The sequence below is a fragment of the Sphaeramia orbicularis genome, chromosome 14, assembly GCF_902148855.1.
Source record: "Sphaeramia orbicularis chromosome 14, fSphaOr1.1, whole genome shotgun sequence".
Classification (NCBI taxonomy): domain Eukaryota; kingdom Metazoa; phylum Chordata; class Actinopteri; order Kurtiformes; family Apogonidae; genus Sphaeramia; species Sphaeramia orbicularis.
In genome coordinates this window covers 5,322,037-5,345,981 of record NC_043970.1, presented here as the reverse complement: position 1 = coordinate 5,345,981, position 23,945 = coordinate 5,322,037, and the positions used below count along the sequence as shown (strand labels likewise).

The 23,945-nt window shown below is 37.9% G+C and overlaps 1 protein-coding gene across 1 annotated transcript in view; it reads left to right on the top strand.

Moving 5' to 3' along the window:
- Positions 1-23,945, top strand: part of zbtb16a (zinc finger and BTB domain containing 16a) — a 214,586-nt gene that overhangs the window by 178,362 nt on the left and 12,279 nt on the right. Inside the window, exon 5 of the mRNA XM_030154173.1 lies at positions 11,767-11,937. Within this exon, the coding sequence (XP_030010033.1) occupies positions 11,767-11,937 (171 nt within the window). The remainder of the gene's footprint in view (positions 1-11,766; positions 11,938-23,945) is intronic.

Below are 23,945 nucleotides of genomic sequence, written 5' to 3'. Positions count from 1 at the left end.
AATGAGGAAAAAGTAAATTTTTCAGCAGAATATATCACTAACTGAACATAAAAACAATCTATAACCGCTGTCATTTATCAAACTACATGGGTTTTACTGGTTCGTTACAGAGCCTCTGAACATCCAAATGGGTCATATCTGATGACCATGAAAAGACGACAAACTGTATTTTACACCAGTTATATATATATGTATTGATAGGATTAGAGGATCAACAGGTATTAAACATTTTAAATCAGTAGATGGGTTTGGTCAGTGGTGGATGTTTAGGTCTTTATTGCTTTGATCTGTCCAGATGTATCTGGTGACTCCTCAACTGTAATCTAGGTGCACTAGTAGACATCAAAACTTCATCAAACATTCATCAAAAACATAGTTTCAAAGATCTTCTAAAAGATTGATGACTTATCATTTACTGTTTTTGTGATCTGTGTGTGTGATGTGTTCGGCCAAACAAACACAAGCAGTGTGTATTTTTTCTTAAAAACACTGCTGAATTAAATTTCCCCCATGCTAGGATGGATAGACTTTCTAAAACATGCAGATAACCTGAAATGTGAACAACAGCAAAAGCATGTACAACAACGAATAAAACAATTCATACATTATTGAATGAACCAGGTGCTTTTTCACTGCATACAGATGGGCTGCTCCCCATCACTGAATCCCATTCCTCCCTCCTCCAGTTTGATCAATGAATAATTCTGTGGTACTTTTTTTGAAGCAAATTAGCAGCAGCAAAAACACCACCATCTTATTTTCTCTTTTACTCTTGATCTTTCTGTGTCGGAGGCCAGGTCCCAGTTTTCATCCACCCATGTTCTGAAGTACATAACAAGAACCACAATGGAAACATGAGCCAAGAAAATCAATCAATCAATTAATCAGTCTGGTTTTGACCAGCTCTATATGTAAAGTGTCATGTGATAACTTTTGTTATTATTTGGTGCTATATAAATAGAGATTGATTGATTGATTGATTGATTGATTGATTGATTGAAAGACTATCGCAATGTAATGTAGATTAGAGATGGATTAAAATGCCAAAACCTTTGACTGGTTGACTTTTTAAGATATGACAGTAAGTTTACTTACTAGTTTGAATTCTGATGATTGTTTGTACTAGAGCTGCAGCTATCGATTATTTTTGTAATTGATTAATCTGGCGATTAATTTCTTTGATTCGATCAAATACTTTTTTGGATAGGCAAAAAAATAGAAACAGACATGTCTGAAAATGACCAACAAGTTGTCCTTTATTCCAGAACCAGATGAATTAACAATTCCAAAATGTATACAAGTAAAAGGATATATTAAAAATATATATTTGTAGAAATAACAACAACAAAAACAACAGTTTAAAACTACATATAAAATATATGAACAACAACAAACAAGTCAACTGACATCTACAAACATTAAGTGCACTGCAGTCTTCAACACATATGGATCCAACTTAACTTACTAACAACTTAAGATGGAACTAACATACAACTTTGTGGTAATCCTGGCATCATGTGAATGAGAACTGGTTCTCTATTGATGTACCTGGGTAAATGAAGGTTAAATAAATAAATACAGAGAATACATAAAGTGCGTCACAGTAAGCATCCGTGTGAAACACAACAGTGACACCAATGTTTAGCAGCGAAATTAAGGAAACAACTTTGATTCAGGAAAATTGTAATAGAATATATTATTTGCATCAGTTAGATAATTAATCTATTCACTGTTTCAACTCTAGTTTGTCCTTTATTTACTAGTTTGTGTTAGTTTGTGTTTATTTCTTAAACACTTGAACAGCAACATGATTGAGAAATAAAATGCCATAATAATTAAATCAAGCTAGACTTTAATTCAACCGTGCATTCACACAGTGGTCAGTTTGTCAGTTTTCCTGAACCCAGTTATAGTGTCTTGTGTCCTGTAGTGTTGAAGGAACACCTTTATGTGAAACTCATGATTGCAGTGCTGTTCTTCTACAGTTTCCTGCAGGAGCCAAATAAGGGCTAGAGTGGGACTTAACAAGTGAGGAAGACGTACATGAACAGTTGATCCAGGAGTGTTTCCAATCCATGTGTAAATTACACAGACACTTAATTGTTTACTTATGACAGGGTACATTTCTACCATGACGCCCCATGGAGGTAAAAAGGCGCTGGGTGACCTTTTCAGCACATCTCTGACCTGATGCATGATGAAGCCTGATTGCAGATGAGATGAACAACAAACACGTCTAGTCTAGATGAGGCTAAAGAGCAGCAGGAGCTTTACCCCTGCATCTCAGCTCTCACAACTCGTCTCCAACACGACACCAGCAGGTTTGTTATGACTGCTGTCTTAGCAGACTGGCAGGTAGAACACATGTTGTGACCGACTGTTGCGGCCTGCCTGTTCTGTGTAAATTAAAGCTAGTGTCAGGCAGGTGGAAAACCAACTAGTCGGGTTGGAGGCTTGTAGAGAACCAACACTTTTTCACCTCCTGTTTGGTTAGTCTAAAGCCTCATTTATGCTCACTTTACATACGTAAAGAGGTTTGTCCATTTCTAACATTAAGCACCACTACCTTCATACTTTCGCATGTCCAGTACTTTAGAATGAGTATTTGTCAATTAATCGCTCTTAATTTACATACTGGCTGAATATCACAAAGACGAGTAAACTTTTTTGAGAAGAAGAAGGTCAGTAATAACAAACATGGCAACAAGACAGAGGCTGTATTACTAATGTGGATCCTAATGTTGATATTTAGGAGGGTAGTTGTCATAAATATGTCAGCAGTTTTTCACTAATTACCTCCGCCAAGGAGGTTATGTTTTTGCCAGCGTTGGTTTGTCTGTCTGTCTGTCTGTCTGTCCGTGTGCAAGATAACTCAAAAAGTTATGGATGGATTTAGAAGAAAATTTCAGGAAATGTTGATACTGGCACAAGGAACAAATTATTAAATTTTGGTGTTGATTGGGGAGGGGGTACTGATCTGCCTTGGCAGAGGTCTGCGCACTCCGAGTGCTTTTCTAGTTCACACAGTTGCTCTTTGAAAAGTTCCGGTATTTCAGGAAATTATTTTCTTCAAATCTCAACACCATTGCGTCCATTGTTCCTGGTGGTACTGCTCCATATTCTTTGTCTGAGTTTGCATCCGCAAGCCCCCAGGAAACGGACAGAATTACTGATGTACTGTATGCAGAGGACGTCTGCGTCTTTAATGTAGAGCCTAAATGAACCTTAAGAAGTGGATGGTCAACAAATGAAGTACTGCTCAAACTCCTGTTGTATATTTATTTGGAAAAATCCACTGACTGCTGTTTAACCAAGCTGTCTTGTCTCCATACTACTTGTAAAAATATCTGAAAGTTAAACATCTTCAAACCAACTAAATATAACCACGTTACAGCAAATGAATATTACACTGAGGTTATTTTCTAAATAAAATATTCCACACACATTAAAGTGTGTTACGTTAAGTTAAAATCCTCTTAACCCTTAAAGACCCACAACTATTTTTGTCACAACTCGTAAATTATTTTTTTAGCAGTTTGTATTTTTCAGTGAAACTCAGGTGTTTTTCCATATTTAATTGACTGATCATACAGATATTCATAGGAACTCAGAGTAAATTCATAGGTTATAAGACCAAATCAGACATAAATGAGAAAACACTGACCTTTTCAAGAAAATATATCATTAACTGAACATAAGAACAAGTGTCTCCATCCACTGTCATTGATCCAACTCCATGGGTTTTACTGGTGAATCTATGTTGTTGAAGATGAAGGTGTTTCCACGTTCACTACAGAGCCTCTGAACATCTAAATGGGTCATATCTGGTGACCATGAAAGATGACAAACTGTATTTTACACGAAATATTTAAATGTATTGATAGGATTAATGGATCAACAGGTATTAAACATTTTAGATCAGCAGATGCTTTTAGTCAGCAGTGGATGTTTGGACTGTTTTTTTGTTAATATCCACCAGGTCTTAACCAAGCAGGGTTGAGTCATGTTTAAATTTTAGTTGAAGTCAAATTTCCTAAAAGATTTAGATTGTGTGGAAAAAAAAAACATTCATCAAAAATAACATGTTGTGACTTTTGCATCTTTTCTATTATTGGGCTTTAAACTTTGACACATGAACAATGTAGGTGTTTTACAGTTGGTCACTATGTTGCCCTCCCCACAGATAAACTATGGCTTACCATAGATTGCTATTGACAAGAGCAGGCAGTAAGAGAGGTTGAGGGCTGTGGTAATGGCCTGTGATTGAACACCTTGTGCTAAGGTCCCGCTGCTCTCTGCCTCATTAACTCTGGCAGGTCCTCTGTTCAGTACGCTGCATTGCAGACCGCAGCCAGGATGCATTTAACTGTCTCGACTACAATCCAAGACACACAAGCGCTTAGGATGGATTTAATGCAGCTGTTTGCCAAAGCCTGGAAACATGTCTGAATCACTCCAAACATGTCAGGCTTCTGGACATATGTAGTATGTGTCTAAACTGTCCAGTACATGCTCTATGATTGTACACTATATTGTAAAAAAAATATATATATATTAGTTTGAACACTGAAGGAGTGTCACCCATGGTTTTCACTGTACTCCCAAAGTAAGAGCAGAGTTTTTTGAGAGAAGAAGAAAGTCAATAATTACAAACATGGTGGTGACAGAGGTTTTACTAATGGTGGTACTGAGAAGGGTTAGTTGTTGTAAATATGTCTGTAGTTTCTCAACAACTCACACAGTCACTTTTCAAAAAGTTCCGCCATTATTATTCTCTTCAAATCTCAACACTGCCCCCTATGGTTCCCAGTGGTACTGCTGTGTTTCCTCCATTTGGGTTTGCATCCACAAACTTCCAGAGGACAGACAGAAGTACAGATGTAAAGAACACAGAGGACGGACAGAACACTCCGTCCGTATATGTATGAGTGTTAAACGTTGAGCATAAATGGACCTTTAGTGGACTCAACAGTACAAAGGTAACTAGGTTTCAGTGCTTTGTGGCTATTTTAAACCACTTCTACAAATGATTCACTGAGGTCAGGGTAGAGTTCCACATGAATAATAAGAAAATTTTTCAGCGCTAGATGTATCTGTTAAGTGTGGCTGAATGGCTCAATGAGCTGCACTTAACAGCAAAAAAAACAGCACTACACAGAAAAAATCAAGTTGTTTTTAAAACCCTCTTCAATATACTGTAAGACCTTTGATGGCAGTGTACGTACAACCTAAAATATATAGCTTGAAAGGATTTTAAAAGATGTCAGTTTAATTGCTTATCGGAGTAAATGAGCAGAGGTCAGTGGAAAGCTCAGCAATAATGAGAAACATTAAATTTACAGCTACTGCTCTGAGAGACAGAATAAGTTAACATGAATCTTATGTGAATGTCTTCCCAGTTTCTGTAAGATTAAGTGAATAGTAGTTATGTATTAGTCCTCTATGTCAGGGTTTTCTCATTGTGTCTGAAGTGTTTAAGTGCCATGGTCATAGTTTGGGGATTGTGGGATTTGTAGGTCTTCCCCCTTGAACATTTTATGTTATTTAACTAATAACCATGAATACCATTTCAGACATTTTTTGACTGATACAGCATTTTCTCTTAACTCTGTGGTAGCCTAAGGTGCACTGTTGTAGGGTTTTAGGGTCTTTTTGCAGAGAAATATTAAATTTCTCAACAGTGAATCTATAATTTATAGGAGTATAATGGTACAGACAAATTCTGGTTCAGTACGTTTTCAGTACGGGGTCTTTGATTCAATACATTTTCGATACATTTTCAGTACAGTGAAGGAGACCAGTGAGGGGGGTGGGGGTGTACGTTCTGTAACTACCTGTGGGACACGGGACATTTCTACAAAATATTGTTCAGTCATTTGTGCATTAACAGGCACCCCACATGTTATGTATTTTTGAATGTTCAATGTTTGTTTATGGCAAACGCTGTAATTTACCAAGTGTTTCTGAATGCCCCACAGTATTCCTTGAGGTGCTGTGAATGTGACCTCACAGTGATGCTGCAGCAGATGCACAGTGAAGGAGAAGAGGAGCAGGTTCTTTTGATTTTACCAACTTGAGTTAAAAAAATAAAAACTTTTTTGCTATAAAGGAACCTGTGGACTCTTGTGCCACGAAGCTGCAACATACCGAAAACTGAAAAGTGAAACAACATGCTTCAAACGTCCGACCTGGTTTCTATGCCTCTGTTATACTCTCTTTTGTCATGTTTCGTAGGTTTTTTTGCAGCGGTGCAGCAAATTTGCCACTGCTGAATAGAGGAAACCCTGCACATGTGTTCTGCTTGTGTCCACCGTGCCTCCCCAGTTCTTCACATAGGCTACATGTATTCGTTCGGTACACCTCCGTATTGTATCGAAGGGCCCGAACTGTATCGGTTCGATACAAACGACTGCACCGTTACACCCCTAATAATTTAATATCATTTTAGTCTCTTGCTTGTGATTAAACAATGGTAAACAGATGATAATGCCTCATTTGACCAGCTCATGACTTGCTTCTGTATTGGTGTCGGTCTTGATGTACCCTGGTCCAGGTCATGACTCGTCTTGGTTTAGATGGTCTTGACTGCAGCATTATACAACATCTTTGACCGTTTGAAGGCAGTTGCTGGTGAAATGATGATTTTGTTAACAGCAAGTGTCTTTAAATAACATGATACTGGGCAGCAAACACTGAAATGACGCTGCACAGGGTTAACCTAACCAAAATCCCTGCAAATTCTAAGTTTAAGACTGTTAATTGAGACTTTGTAAGACCTTTGAAACATTTGAAGGCCCTTTGCTTCCCCATTGCACCAGAATCACAGAACATGCCTACCTTTTTGGCCAGCCTCAAGCCTGAGGCTATTTCTCTGTTGTGAGCCCATCCGGCCTCTGTCACCTCCCATCGGGGAGTATTCCTCTCCATTACCGGCCTGTGTCCGTCGCCCACTTAAATAACAGCAGCCCTGCCACTCCAGGCCCATTAAACTACTGCCGCCACAGCCACAGCCATGAACCGCCCGAGCCTTTCCAAATAGATGGCGGGAGAGCGAAAGAGAGGCTAGTTAGACGAGGTAAATTATTCCAAAACAGCCAAACAGGACTAAGACTAAGCATCCCCCACCACTCCGGCCGCTGCAGCCCCTCCTTTCAGGTGTCACTTTGGGCTGACTCAATTTTACACTGTAATGGACCTCCTGGGTCAACTACTTTTCTCCCACCTTTCCTTCCTTTTTTATCTCTCCACTCCTCTCTTCATCTATCAGCAGCTGACAACACCTTTACTCACTTTCCCGCAAAACACACACACTCCATTCCCTGCACTGACTGTATAGTTTGTACCACTTAGATTTGTCCAACACTAATCAGGATTCACTCCACACTTTAACACAAACTGCAGTTTGCAGAAGAGTAAGGGGATGATAGTGAGAAGATTGTGCAGTTATAAGGATGTAGCAAGTATTACGTCACCCAAATCTTCCTTTGCAATGGCTTGATTTGCATTTACCACTTACCTCTATCGTAAGAAACTCATTACATGCATTTACATACGCGGGCGCAATGAGTCAAGCAGTTCCTTTAAAGCCTAAAGCTTGAGCCATTGTTGTTTTGAACATGCAATTTGCATATCTCAGTCTGACTGGGCAGTTGGACAAGAGTCAGCTGCTGTCTTTCTTTCTGCAGCAGGGCAGAAAAATGTTAATCTTTAACTTCCAAACTTCTCATGGAATCCTGCACTAAAACAAATGTTTCATGGCTTTTCACTCAGGGTTAGGCTTAGATTTAGGCTTAAACCAGAGGAAATATCAGGCCAAAACACATTTGTTTGACACAACCTAAACTATAGTAGGTCAAACATGGTTCTAATGTAATTCAGAACTTCAGTTTCAAATTGGTCTCCATTGACCAAGTGGATGTTTAGAGGTTGAAAACAGTACAATAGTAACAATTATTAACAATGATAAATTAAACAGCACATTTAGGGAAATCGCCAACATTTAGTATATCACACACAAAACATGTACATCATACAAAAGACCAATTTAATAGTTTTCATGTTGGATAGCAGTTGGTTCCAACCAAGTGTTTGGTCAGTCACATCACTGATTTGTCTTGAGATGGGTTGTTGTAAAAATTCTAACGTTTGTGCAGTGTATTATGTGGGTGGTCCTTTAATTCTATTTATTAACTGATTTAATCAGTTTTTATATCAGGTTTTCTTTCTACACAAATAAAAAGCACCTCTGAAAATCTCATAAGAAACTCTTTCATATACATTGTAGATGTTGTGGTCAGGTGACTATCTTGAGTTTTCCTTCTCTTTTAGAAAGTATAACCATTAGGCTTCAAAGTCGAAGCCCTTTTCCCCATTTCTACACCAGCTCTGTTTCTGTGTGTGTTAGTATCTGGGTTTCATATTTCCACTGAGCTGAGTTTCAGCCCAGACATGAGGTCAAAGGTCTCTTCACCTTTTACATTCCTGACCCTTTTTTCTTCTCTGATTCTCCATCTTCTGGCCAATCTCCCTCTGTCAGAATCCCCAGTCTCTTATTCTGCCATGTGACCTCATGACCATTTTCTCCATTTTCATTCTGTACCTTTTTAAACTACAGTGGTAATGGCGTGTTACTTTGGATCTACAATGTGCCCATAAATGATCTGTTCTTCAGTGGCCCTGGAGGGAGAAGTCTTCTGCTAATGTTAGTCCACTGACCGAACTAGAGCTAAGATATATGATAAAATAAGAAAGGGAGTGAGGTGGAGAGAGGACTCCAGTGAAGAGGGAGGCATGCCTGTCAATCAAAGCCACTTAAGTACCTGGAGTCCTAGAGGGATTCCAAAGGCAATCAACCCCAATCAATGGAACTCTTTCATTGATAAAAGCAGAGAAGGAAAAGAGACAAGAAGGGAAATTCAACACAGTATTCAGTAGTTACATCCACCCCTCCAGTTAGGATTTGATCTAAGTGTTCAGTGTGACTAAATACTAATACTGATGATAGAGGTGTAGCAAGTAGGAGATTCAGTCTGTGCAACTTTAGTGACAAAATCCAAACATAAGAATGAATGAATAATTTTCATTCTAATTAGTTAAGGTTAAGGAGCATCCATCCGCATGATGAAAAGAAACACTAGGTCACGGTCTGGTCTCTGAGGAATGTGGTTTCTTGAGCTGTACCCCTCAGTCTGGAGTCATAATTCACAGATCCAAAATAACCATAATATGAAGACTAAGTATGATCAAGGAATTTCAGCAGCCTGGATTTGACAAACCACATACTGGCTAAAGCAACGACTTTTTCACATTTTCTAATTTTAACACTGTAGGTTCTTGTGCACACTCGAATGCTGAATTCTGCAACCTCGCTGTTAGATTCCACAAAGTGAGTTCACTTTTAAATTATGAGAATGATATTTTCTGAGTTATGATGATGAATGGAAGAGTCCTGTTCAGTACCACAAATTAACCCGCTATACACAGTATGAGTATAACGTGTGATCAACTAGGGTGAAATACGGCAACGTTTTCTAATCATTTACCAGAGCTCTTCCATTGCCTAAACCAAAACACAAACTCTGGTCTGTACTGGATTTTATAAATCCACCATCTGCCTAAAACACCTCCTGTCTCTTGAGAAAACACCAAAAACACTTGTGTGTATGTATGATATGTATATAGTAGCACATAGAAAACAAGTGACATTATATGTATTCAGTGAGATTCTATGTATTATATGTATTTGTAGAAACACTGAATGGCAGCATTTTCCCAGTCAATTGTGTTGAGGAAAGCTAGTAGAGTAAAGCAAAAAATGGTTTATCCTCCAGAGATGATGAATTTTCCTTAGCTTAGCTGCAGTGCTGATAGATTGGTACCTGTGGCCTTCAGTCATGACTGTTCAACAAGTAGCTAATGAAAATGGGCTGTGCTGCAGACACATCTGCCTGCTTTTCTGTTCAACCGAAAGGAGACAGAGCTAAAGTCAGAAGGGGAACATTTGTCAATATTTATTTCTCTCTCTCTCTCTCTCTCTCTCTCTCTCTCTCTCTCTCTCTCTTTCTAACATGTACGTGAATTAAATTTTTTCCCATCTCTATCGTTTTCCTCTACTGTTAACTGCACCTCCTATCTCAAGCATCTTTCCAACAGCTCCTCTTTATCCTTCCTCCCATCATCATCATCCTCCAGCAGTGTATCCTCCCACTATCCCCCATTTTTTTTAGCTCAAAGTGCGGCCGAGACAGTGATTGATCTGGCGTGGAGGCTGTCTTGGGCCCTCCTCCTCCTCCTCCGGTGGTTATGAACATGAGGCGGGCTGCTCTTCATAGATTTTTAAATTAGTGTCAGCTTTGCCCCAAAGATGTGTTATTGACTGATGAAATAGAAACTGAGCTCCAAACACTCAGTCCTTCCCCAGAGTTTTCCCCAGCCTGGTAATTGAAAAAGTGTGAAGGCAGTGTGTTCGAGGCAGCGTGCATGTGTGCCTGTGTGTGTTCCTGTGTTTGTGGTTTTATGTATGTGCTTGCAATAGTGCACGCTTTATCTCTGCTAGAGAAAAATGCACAGTACTCGCTGGAGTCGCGCTCAGATTGAAGTATTGCATAGGAGATCTTTATCTTTGTACACACTGAAACATGAGTATTATGAGCACTTATAATCCTATAAATACAGTGTGCCTAATATAAGGCTGTGAGGTTATAATACGTCTGAATCCACATCATCAAATCTCAACTGTTGAATTGTATCTGCTGTATCTTAATCAGTGTGTGCTTGTACAACCTTCACCTAAAATATTTGAATCGCTGCGGGGGCAGATGATCCAATAAACACTTCAAAAATGAATTTAAGGCACATTTTAAAGTCTGAGTTTAGAATGTGTTTATGGAAGCAACAACTTTGGAAAAAAAAATTGCAAAACAGTTGTTTTGTGCTACTTCTGTGGCAGTTTCCAAATTGTTTTTTCTCTATTTAACCTTTTCTAAATGATGTATCACCATTTATTATAATATTATCGACTGTATTTTTGCATTTTCAGTGTAAATCAAGTATTTTCCATAATTTCATTCCTAAATCATGTTGATGTTCATGAAAGTTCTGAGTAAATTCAATGGTTATATCAAAACAGAGAAAACTGAAGAAAAAGTGACTTTTTCAGTAAATATATCAATAACTGAAGATAAAACAAGTGTCTCCATCCACTGTCATTTATCAAACTCAATGGGTTTTACTGATGAATCAGTTTTGTAGATGATGACAGTGTTTCCGTTTTCACCACAGAGCCTCTCAACATCCAAATGGGTCATATCTGATGACCATGAAAAGATGACAAACTGCATTTTATACCAATTATTTACATGTATTGATAGGATTAGTGGATCAACAGCTATTAAATTGTTTAGATCAGTAGATGGTTTTGGTCGACGGTGGATGTTTGAGTCATTGAGAGTTAAGGTTGTTATTGCCTTTTTAAAAAAGAGTTATATGCAAATGGAAACTTATTTTGATGTGGCAACGTAGTAAACTTTTGACTCATGATTGATCCTCTGTATGTTGTGTCTTGTTGGAATATGCTAATAAAGGGTGAAAACACGCCTGGAACTACAGTATAAAACAGAGGGAGATTATTATTCCTTCTTGTGAAACCGCTATTCGAAAAACCACAACACAATATTCTACTTTCTACTCTGGCAATTGAAGTGACAGATATTATGCATATTTTTAGTTCTTACCATAACTTTGGGTCTTGTTGTTGTATCTCTTCAGGCTCTGACATGGCCATCTTCTGCCTGCTCTGTGGGAAGCGTTTCCAGACCCAGACGGCGCTGCAGCAGCACATGGAAGTCCACGCTGGCGTCCGCAGCTACATCTGCAGTGAATGCAACCGGACCTTCCCCAGTCATACGTCACTCAAACGTCACCTACGCTCACACACAGGTCAGTGAAGTACACACTGAACATCCTCAGTAACTAATGTGTATAGAACCGTTATGGGACCAGTGTAGTCTGAACCGGTCCATGTTGGGCTAGTGCACTGGGCAATATGAGTAAAATGTCGTAATGACAAAAATTCTCATCAGTCAACATCTGCAATTATTATAAGTGTCAAATTAGTGTTTCTTTCAATTAAAAAAAAACAAATAACTGATGGAAAGTTAAAGAGGTCAGAGAGTTATTTGTGGTTATTCATTAAAGACCTAACACGAAAGTGTAGTATATATATTTCATTGGTGAAATAAAAGAAAATCTGCTTTTACATGTCAGCACATTGACCACACTATGAATGAAAAGGAGCAGAAAGAACAATCTTATGTTTTCTACCTCTTTAACAAAATACTTGAATTGTGAAATCAACCTCTTAATCCAATATTTGCATCAATAACTGCTGCTATTCATCATTTGCAACAAAAAGGAAATCAAACAATTTATTTTTTAATTTCTCATTTTCTTTTTAAAGAAAGATAAGTGTCATGTAAACCCTGCAAAGTGGGAACAGCATAAAGACACAAGATGAAAATGAAAACAGAAGAAAGACAACAACATATGAAAGACATGACATAAGCAACGGTGAAGACAAATCTTGTTATTTTCTCAGTCTTAAAATTTGTTCTTTTAGTCCATTGTTTAATAAAGAACAGTAAGCCAACAACCCAAAGCTTCATCTATCAGAAATTCTATTCCGGTGGCGTGTTTGTTCAGTCAGTTTTTCTTTAAATACTTCCACCATTGTCGAAATAGGATTGATCTAATTAACTCCACATCATTTTAGCATGAAAAGGAATTTCCTTGAACTCACTGGCATTTTGAGAAGAGATGAGGTGGCACAAAAAAAATTAGGGCAATATTTAGAAAAAAGCTCAAAATATCAGAAAACAAATCTGTTCATCAGTGAAGTCGATATACATTTCCAGTTTTTAAAGTCAGAAATACTTTCTTTTATAGAGCTAGTCAATATGGAAGATATTGTCATCATGATAAGCATATTGGTCAATATTGATCATTTTCGTGATGAATGTAAAAATCATTATTACTGCCAAGTTTAAAGGCTAACTTTTGATCCTGACTGAAATTTATAGAAATCAGATGGTGATGTTTGGTTTTAAATTATTCATAAAAACAGCAACTAGATGAAAAAATTAATTCATGACAAAAACAGCATATGTCATGCAACTACACAACTATGTCATTTATAATGTAATAATATAAAAATTACTTGAAAGACAGAACAGGTAACATGATGGTCATTTTGTGTTTGCAAAAGTAATCTCAGTTCTTACTCAACAAGATGAAAATAATCTAAAAGATGAGGAATAAACTATTCTTTATGGAAGAACATGAAAAACAAGCTACTGATCGTGATAGGATTTAAAATAATTCCCCTGTAAATATCATTATTATTTTATTGCCAAGCCTTTCTCTATGACAGAGGTGTCAAACATGTGATCCACAGACCAAAACCAGCCCATCAAAGGGTCTAATCTGGTCCATGGGATGAATTTGTGAAATGCAAAACATACACTGAACATATTAACAATCAAGGATGTTAAAATCATTTTAGTTCAGGTTCCACATACAGGCCAATACGATCTCAAGTGGATCAGACCAGTAAAATAAAATAATAATATAATATCCTTCTTTTTCATTTTAGTGTGAAAAAAGTAAAAATACATGATGAAAATGTGTATGTTTACAAACTATCTTGAATATCCACGTACAACCTGAAATTAAGAAAAGTAAGTGGAATTATAGCAATATTCTGCCTGTTCCTAAATGTTTTGTGTATTTTTAGATCCACTGTGATGTTTAAATTGAAATATACAAATGATAAACTGAGGCATAATATTGTTAAAATTACTTTTTTTTGCACTAAAGCAAAGAGAAAAATTTGGAGTGTTTGTTTTTATAGGTTATTTTACTGGTCTGGCCCACCTGAGATCATATTGGGCTGAATGTGGAACCTGAACTAAAATGAGTTTGACAGCTCTGCTCTATGGCATTCACTTCATCTAACAGTGAGATTTAAAGTCCTATATCTCATATACATTTATTTTTTCCATTAATTCTAACACATCATTTTTTTGCTGGTGTCTATGACTACTGAGCACAGGAAATTTTACGTATGTCCAGGAGGAAAGTTATACACACATCGGCCCATGTCAGGGACACTGATGCCAACTCCGCCACTTTGTTGGTAAATTTAGTGATTTTTCAGACCCTTTGGAGACTCTACAGCACTATCGTTCTGTCATTGAAGCTGAAAGTGAAGCTAAAAAACAAATAAACAAACAAATAAATAACTATCCTAACTCCTCCAGTGTCACTTTAGCTGGTCTCCAAACCTGGATAAAGGAGGAGGGTTGGAACTGGGATCTTAAAGAAACAAGAATTTACAGATTATAGTTCATTTGTAGTTCTAAACGTATCTATCGTGGTTTTATACTCACTTTTTGTCTTTCCCACAATGTTATTCGTCTCTCCTACATCATTCATTACATTTACATTTCCAATTATGCAAATTAGGCGACGACGTCATTTAGCTACTTCTAATGACTTAAAGGACAGACAATAGATACTTTCCTCACTGAAGAGCTGGAGACAGTGGGTCACACACATGGGCTCATGTCAGGGATTGTTCTTATTATCAGTGGAGACGCTGTTTACAGTAGAACATGATGTTTTATTATAGGATGTGGTTGTGTTTTCCTGCCACTTTAGCTTGAATACACACACCACATTAATTCAGGTCATCGTGAAATCAGTCCTGGGGCAGGCAAAGCTTATTTACAGTGGCGGTTTTTGTTTGTTTTTTCCTTCAGTCCAGTAGTAATTCAGTCAGAGCTGGATCCACTGAGGCGAGGCCGGGATGCTAATACAGGGAGCAGAGGTAGCCTATTGAGAGTAAAAAAAAAAAAACAGCCCCTCCGTAACCATGACGGAATATGAACACATGGAAATGAATCCCATTTCACCGGCAAAGGATGGATGCTTTTCTCTCTCCCCTCCCCATCACCCCCCCCTCACCCAGCCGCCTGTCTGCGACCTTAAATAACAGTCTCACTGTCAGAGCCGCTTTAGCTCAGCCGCTCACGGATAAATATTTGAAACGAAAGGCAGTGAGATGAGAGCAGTCGGCCCTATTTACAAGTCAGGCGAATACACCATTAGTGTGTGATGGCGGTAGAGGCTGAAGGGGGGGCTGTAGGGGTGGAAGGCAGGGATGGGGCTGGAGGGGGTAGGGGGGATTGGCCGCCTGTACAGTACTGATGCACACATCTGCTGTGGCTCGCAGACGTCGGAGAGGACACGGCCATCATGTCTCATCCACCTGCCCACCCGCGCGACGCAAATGTCACCTCGGCTCGTCTCCGCAGCCGCAGATGAGACTCCGCAGCCTCGCGCCACTTTGAACCTCATCTCCACCCGTGGGCGCGTGTGTTAAATCACAATGAGCCCAGCCGTGAAAGCAGCCGTTTAAATATGATGTGGTGCTTTTGTCTGGGGATTATAAAGTCAGCATCTCACACACACAGCCATCATGGGCGCCAGAAATAGGTCCTAATTTACCCACCGAAAAAAAAAAAAAAAAAAAAAAACTGAAAAGAAAAAAAAAATTAGTTTAGAAGCATGGCACTCCTCTACATTTACACTTTGATGTTAATAATCTTATTCACACACAAGGCAAAAATAGTGCTTCAAAACAGACACAGCTCAACAGCGTATCCACCTCAGAAATCAGCCTAAGGTTCACACACATAGAGTCACTTAGAGACAAAAATGGAGAGGTGCAGCTATCAATTATTTTGTAATTGATGATTTTTTTTGATTCGATTAAATGATTATTTGAATAGGAGGGGAATAACATTTTAAAAATGTGAAAAGACATGTCTGAAAGTGACAAACAACTTGCCCTTTTTTACAGAACCAGCTGAAAAAACATCCACAAAAAGTATAAAAGTAAAAGGATATATCAAAAATATCTATGTAGAAATAACAACAATGACAACAGTATAAAAGTATATATTAAAATATCTATTGATATAAACAACAACAAAAAAGTCAAATGACATCTACCAACAATATGTACACTGCATCTTCAACATATTTGGATCCAACTTAATAACAACTGAAGATGGAACTAACATACAACTTTGTGTTGATCCTGATCATGTGCATCACAGTAAGTGTCCGTGTGAAACACAACAGTGGAACCAATGTTTAACAGCAGCAAAATTAAGAAAATAAAGCTTTGATTCAGGAAAATTGTACTAGAGTAATTTTTTTAATCGATTCAAGTTGATTAATCATTTTATCGAGTCATTGTTTTAGCTCTACACACGTCCATCCACTGTGATGTTTAGTGTTTTCAACAGAAGTGGCAAAAACTTTATATTTTAAAAGTGCAGATATTTTTGTGAAAGATTCACATTCAGGGAAAAGTAGAAAAATTTCAGTTCTGAAATATCCTTAAAGAGTCAAACTAAATATTTCCATATTTCTACCAGCTGTTCCTCTTTGAAGCTACTGAACATCCCTGATCTTCATGTCAGTATCACGTCCTCTGGTCTCAGTGTCTCATTAAATAGACAACTTATCTCCATATATTGTCAGGTTTGTCTTGATACATCTTAGCACATCTTTTACCTGTGCCATGTGTGTTATGTACAGTTCTATAGGGGGAAACTTGATGCTGTGAGAATGTGCTGAGGAGAAAAAAAGAAGAAAGAAAAGTCCCTCTCAAATTACTTGGAAAGAACTTTAAAATGGATGTGTTTTTAACATGAAAGTTTAGAATTCAGATAGATGTGTTAAACGGTAGGGCTGAAAAGTGGTTCCTTGTTAAAATTTTATTAGTTACTATTGTAATTACGTCATCATCAAATTACAGCAACTAATCACCTTTGATTGTTATTTTAACAAATTGTCAAAGTGGCCAATAAAGCTGGAAAGTCCGAAACCACACATCACATTTGCATTTAAGAAAACACTGTGACAATATCTGTAAAATCTGTAAATCAAAATCACTCTTCATTTTAGTGTATTTTCATTAAACCTCATTTTTTGCAGGGTCAAATTGTGTGCATACTGGGTATGAGTTTTTGTAATGATTAAAATGTGCTGCAATAAAACTACTCGAAAATAATCACACAGGGACCTGTTGGAGTTTGCCGAAAGCAAGTTGATTTTTAACAGAATATTAAAAATGTGTCTATGTAGAAGCAAGTGGGATTTAACACCTACCTATTTGAAATTCTACATGAGAAATGTAATGACAGGTGTGGTCTGCATATTTCAAGAAAGGAAAATAAGAAAATCAACTTTCCAGTTTTAAACAATCTTCATTGCTAAATTTGGCAGTACATATAAACAGCAGTATAGATTTATGAATTTACAAGGTGCACTTGAATGCACCTTGCTCTCTACAAAGCCAGGTAGATTGCAGAGTTCAGAAGGGGCATTTGAATGCATTGTGCATTCATGTGACACTGATTTTGACTCTTACTAGAGTCATTATTGGTGGAAAAGCATGCAGTGTGTTGTGCTGGATACCAGAAATAATCCGACACATTTTATTTATTTAAATTCTAAAGTTTTTTGAAATTCTCTTTATTGTTTTAAAGCCTTTAGAACCTGTAGGTTGATATATATTTTGGTGAATGATTCCAAATAACCATTATATCTCATTTTTAGGACAATCTTATTATAAGAAGAAGCGCTACTTATTGTGAACACCACTAAACCTTTGTCCTCCTCAAAGTTAAGTAATTAATGTTCTGTGAAAAAAAAAAATCACTTGAAAGTTAAAACACATAAGCATGGAAAGTGTATTGAGCATTATCGTGTTATAAGATGGAAGTTTTCATGTTTTCGTTTGTTAAAACTTGAAAAGTTAACAAGATAAGTTATCATATTACAATTTTTAGATTATCCAGACTTCAATTATCCTGTGTAGTTTTCAGTTTATATTTGACATGTTGACGTTGGTGTCTTGAATGTTAAACAAAGCTGAATGTATTTGACGGACACCAATTGGTCAGTAATGTCACATGACCATCACCTGCTTCATTCAACAACAGAATCTCACCATATATCAAATAGAATTTAAACTGCATAAATGATCCATATTGCTGTGTTTATCTTTTCTCCCACCACTGTGTTTACAGTTACTATGTTACAACACAAAAGGTTCATATTTTAACACGATAAGTTATTGTATTATAATGTGAAAATTGTCCCGTACCTTCCATACCTAAGTACAAAAAACATATTGCATTTAGTTTTTGCTTGATTTTTTTGCTCTATAGTCTTAAAAAATGCCTTGGTTAATTCAGTTATCCAAGGTCAAGGTGTGTGTTGCAGAGCAGCAGTTTCCAGTTCAGGAATGTATACACCATGTCCCGCAGGTACTTGTCCATGATAATAAGAAGCTTTCACAAGAATTCTTTAATTTTTAACAGATAGCGTCAGCTCGTCTGCTGGTAGAGAGCTCAGTTTTGGGTGTTTATCACTAGTCAGTTGTATGACGACAGAAGCAGCAAAAAAAAAAGCACTTCTCTGGTCAGACGTTCATTATGTGCACTTCATTTTACTTGACTGCTGCCTTATCTTTTGAAAGCAGCCTCGGCAGTGTGGGCTCTGACACTGGATCACCACTTAGGACGGAGAAGAAAAAAACGGATTTAATGGTGTTTATTCCACCACCTTAATCTTAACATCTTGCTTTCTGTCACTGACTGCATCTTTTGTATTTTCAGTCATACACCTTGTGGATTTCTTAACCTCTTAACTCTGTAATTTTTCAATAATTTTGCTTTGGCGGTTACAGCAGCCCTTCTGTTCCCCTTCACTAACACACAGCCACATAGACACTCTCTCCCTTTACAGACCAGGCCTTCATTAATATTCCGTTGTTGTGCGCTGTCTGTCTGTAAGTGTCTGTGTGTGTGTGTGTGTGTGTGTGTGTGTTTTTTAAACTCAGAGCCAATTTGCTGTCTGCGGTGGCAGGGTGTTTTGTGTTCGCAGCTGTATTTGATGGTGCTACAGCCAGGGAGAGAGAGAGAGAGGTGATCCTGGCACAGAGATGGAGCTCGGTGATTTACAGCCTCTTACCATATATAATGAACATGGCGGCCCTGGTGTCCGTAGGCACTAGCATCCTTAGCAGGCCTTGGGGGTCTTGGAGGAGGTGAGAAGAAGGGGGTGAGGGTGGGGGGGTAAGGAGGGGAGGGGTTACAAATGTGGTCCGGAGACGCAGGTGGCGATGATCAGGGGCACCCAAGGGTCCACTCACCATGTTCCACCTCACTGTGCTGGGTCCTCATCTGCCATGTGGTGACACCAGAGGAAAAGAGGGAAGAAAGGAAGGAAGGTAGGAAGGAAGGAAGGAAAGAAGGAAGGACCCTGAGGAAGGAAAGAGAGGAAATGATTGAGTGTCAGTATTGGGACGTGCCGAGGACATGTTCCCATTATTCACCCATCCCCGTGAGAATATCGGAACAAAATGAAGTCCTGTCTGGCCCTTTACATCCTCACAATGTGATTATAGAATAGTGTCCGACTTGTTTCACAGCGCGCAGTGTAAATGTGCACTCTGGCGTCCCCGAGTGGCAACAGGAGATAACATCATCCCCGATACATGTGTGATGCCTCTGCTCTGTGTATTCCTCCTTCTCTGTGCTATATTTTTACTCCATATCTGTCATACAGTGGTGAATCCCATGTTCCAGTTAATAATCAAAATGTCAGTGGTCAGAAAAGAATTCCATCTGCAAGAAAGGGTTCACAGTTTCCTCATGTTTTTGAGTAGAATGGGTTAGTCATTGATTTTATATTATTGGTGAATTTCTATACAACCAAACTGCAAACATTATACTTTTTCTTACTGGTTTTACTACGGTAAATAAGATATTATTAATCCCCCAAAGAGAAAATTCAAATGTCACAGCAGCACAAGACAAGATGCATCAAATACAATAAAAAAAGACAAATATAAACATAAAAATAGCTAAAGTGATTAAAAATGTCAAATGCTAATAATAAATAAAGTAACAAGGGTGCAAATACCCTATCATCTTTATTTAAATAATTGCTGAATTGAGTTCAGCTGTTACCTAAAAATAGTAAATTTAGAATAGAATTGAACAAAATATTAAGCAACTAGCAATAACCAGCAAACTTATTGAAATTGATAAGCTTTTCTATGCAGCATAATCCCTGACTTTTATAAGACTGATAACTAATAAAGATAACATTTATATCAAGTGTTCAACTCATAAACATGCAAAAAAAAAAAAAAAAGGTGAAAAACACTGCACATTTTGCAGACAGCTAAATGTAAAAATGACTAAAACAAGAGCCATTGCACACTTTTCCCAACAATCAAGTCATGTTATTGCTGGTTAACAGACTCACAAACACTGGTAAATGATTTGAACCCTCTTTCACCCTCTCCTTCATCTCCAGTTCTTGTGACCATTGTTTCCAGTTTAAAACCATCCATGTGAAATGCAGCTTCATGACATCCTGGCATTTGGCATTAATTTGCCTTTTTTGTACATTGTCAGTAATCAATTGGAATAACTTACATTGTTATAGAAATAAGTATAGAATAGCTTTAGTCATAGTCATTTTCAAAAGGGTAACTTGTAACGTGCACTCTACTCCATTTCAACAGCAGCCTTTTTCACAACACACTAATCCTGAAACGATAGCTTTCAGTTTTTATCAGTAACAGAGGATTTGTCAGTGTTAAAAACAGAGATCTGCACTCGGTTAATGACATGTACTATTCTGTGAACAATCTGTGGCTATGTACAATATTCTGTGGCTCTAATGGAGCTGTGTAAAAAAAAAAAAAAAAAAAAAAAAATTCTCCCTAGATGTATTATCATAGTATTGTTTTCTCAGACGGCCATAAGAAAAACCTGTTGTTCAGCCAGTATTTCCTTTGGTATGGTGTAGCAAATCCAATTTTTAACAATGCAATGTACAACAGAAGGTATGGTTTGTTGAGCACATCACTAAATTACAAATTTAGTTTATGTAATAAGAAAAAATGGGCATATATAAATCCCAAACAATCTCCCTTTCAACCTGTCACATGTTGATGTGTGGCCAGGGCAGTATATTCCAACATGTCGCCTTAATGGATAATAAAAATCAACTTGGTTAAAAAATGGCTGTGGAATGAAAGACAAATAGAGAATAAGCGAATACACTAAAAATGAATACACTAACCTTGTCCTCCTGTTTGTAAGACTGTAAACGGTGTTCCACTGTAACCGCCTCCTACATAACAACATCATGTGGCTCCTGTCGTAAGTGACTATCTGGTAGTAGTGCTGCAGCGATCAATTATTTTTGTAATCAATCTATCAGTGATTTTCTTTGATTAATTAAACAATTATTTGAATAGAGGAGAAAAAAATGGAAAAATGTGAAAAAGGCTTGTCTGAAAATGACAACTTGTCCTGTATTCTAGAACCAGCTGAAACAACAGCCACAAAAAGTATGAAGTAAAAGGATATATAAGACTATCTATATAGAAATAACAACAATAACAACAGTATAAAAGTATATATAAGAATATCTATAGATATAAACAACAAACAAACTTTGCTTTATCTGCTGCCCTGTATTTCAAAAATTGATATCATAGTCTTACCCCCAACAAATCCTTAAGCATGCTCTTGAGTGCCAGTTAGCTTAGAAATGGAGGCAGCACAACCTGGACTCTCAGGAGAACTCCACGTGAACACCCAAGCACACATGAACATTTCATTTTCCATGTACACAGAAATATTTTGTCATTCTGTAGACATCAGTTTAGTGGCTAGAATAATAGATGTAGACAACCAAGACAACCATTAGTGTAGAAATGGAGTTAACTGACATCAGCAAATGATCCATTCCATCACAAACGCATACACACATGAGCACGTATGCATATCTTATATCTTGTATATTGAACCCTCAAATTATAGTCAGTAATCCATTGTCTAGATGTTAACAATGCTTATATTCTACAGGACTATCCAATATTCACAGCCCACATTTTACACAGGTAGGACCCTAAAGGAAGATACCTGAAACCTAATGCTAATCAATAAGAAGAAGAAGAAGAAGAAGAAGAAGAAGAAGAAGAAGAAGAAGAAGAAGAAGAAGAAAATAAAGACAATTGCTCCATCAGTCTAAACACCGGTTAAGTAGGTTAGATACAAGAGACTCATGGTTCAACTTTACGATTTAAAAGGACATAGAAGTTTTACAAGTCCCCAGCCATCTAGGGTATTCAGGCTTTAACATATTTTGGTAGTAACCGCCGCCTTAAACTTGAAACAAACAAAGATAATGACGTTTTTATAGTGTTATCAATCTCATTCCACACCTGTGGATCTACAAACTATGCTTTAGCCTGGACATTTAAGTACTTAACTAAAAAACTTGATGGAAAGCAGAATAATAACAATGAGTCAATAACACTATCGTAGATAACTGAGAATAAATACATAGCAGGAATATCAGCGGTAAATGTTCTAATGCTCCAACGCTAATGTTAGAATCAAATGTGTATTGGAGGTGTGAAAGACAGCATGCTGTATCTCACTAATTTTACATTTTTGATGATGTTCGCCAGCAGCAGCAGACGTTGGTGAAGCAACAGGACATTAAGTGTAAATAACCCTCCATAGGTCTCCTCTGAGTATTAGCATCCCACTCGCCGCTCTGATCGGAGGCCCTAATTAAAGGCAGGTGAATCCAAGCTCAATTATTATTCTTGTGGCGTCGCTCGAGCCCACCGAGCGCCGTGATGGATTGTGATCTCGGCTGTGGTTGAAACGCTAGAAAGAGCACAATGTCTTACAGCGGGAGCCACTGATAACTTCATGCAGACAAATAAAGACTGTCACTTTTATTGATTTTAACCCAGCCCCCACCACCGCAGCCATATACACCCACACCCCCCTCCCCGGTCTCCTCCCTGTCTCTGTTTTTTATCCCTCCCTCCCTCCCCTCCCTCCATCCCCATCAAAGCTCCCATTTAATGGGGAGATGTCCTACATCACAAACCTCCAAAAACATTCAAACTCTAAACACCGAAAATGCGATCAAAATGTCTCATTTCTCCATCTCATTGCTTTTTCATGCATCTGTCAGTTCTAAATAAACAATGCGAATGGCTACTGTACATGCACACTTCATAAAACTCTGAATAAAATATGCAGGAAGGGGGTGAAATTGTCTCTTAACAGCAGGGCAGCAGCAGCAACACATAACGAGAAATGCAATTTATTCCCTGGCACGTTGCTGCTTGGACAGGCAGATAATGAAAGGCATAGGTCATTGATGGTGACTTAAACCTGCAGCGGTGGACCGAAATACATTAAATATCCACAACGTTACTTGGATAGTGTGGACCAGGTTGGGGGCAAATGACGCAAGGAGCAGCCCCTCATCAAACTCAGGAAGAGAATTAGTATTTGGACGACTGATGAGGTCCTCCTACAAATCCTGATATCCCTGATCATTGACATCTGAATATCCATTACAGCTGCCCTGTGGGGACGGAGCTGTGGCAGCCGGACGAGCCTAGGCCTGTTGTCATTTTTATTTTTGAAGGCACACACATACGGTACAGCCACTGCCAGCCTCAGCACCTGAAATAAGGCTAATGTCTCTGAATGGAAATCCAGTGCTCTGTAATGAAAAGTGAGAACACATTCAGCCTTTGAGTGTTAAAGGATTAGACAGCAGAACCCTGAAAGCCACAGAAGTGAAAGAATACAGTGTAGAAAGGAGAAAAGCAGGATGCATCATTTCATTCAATTTTTTACAAATAATCTGTCCCTGGTCTTTTTGCTCTCATGATCAAACTGGACAGTGATTTTATAAATACTGATGCTATCCACCTCAAATTTGAATATTTACCTTGTGTAAGACAGTATTTC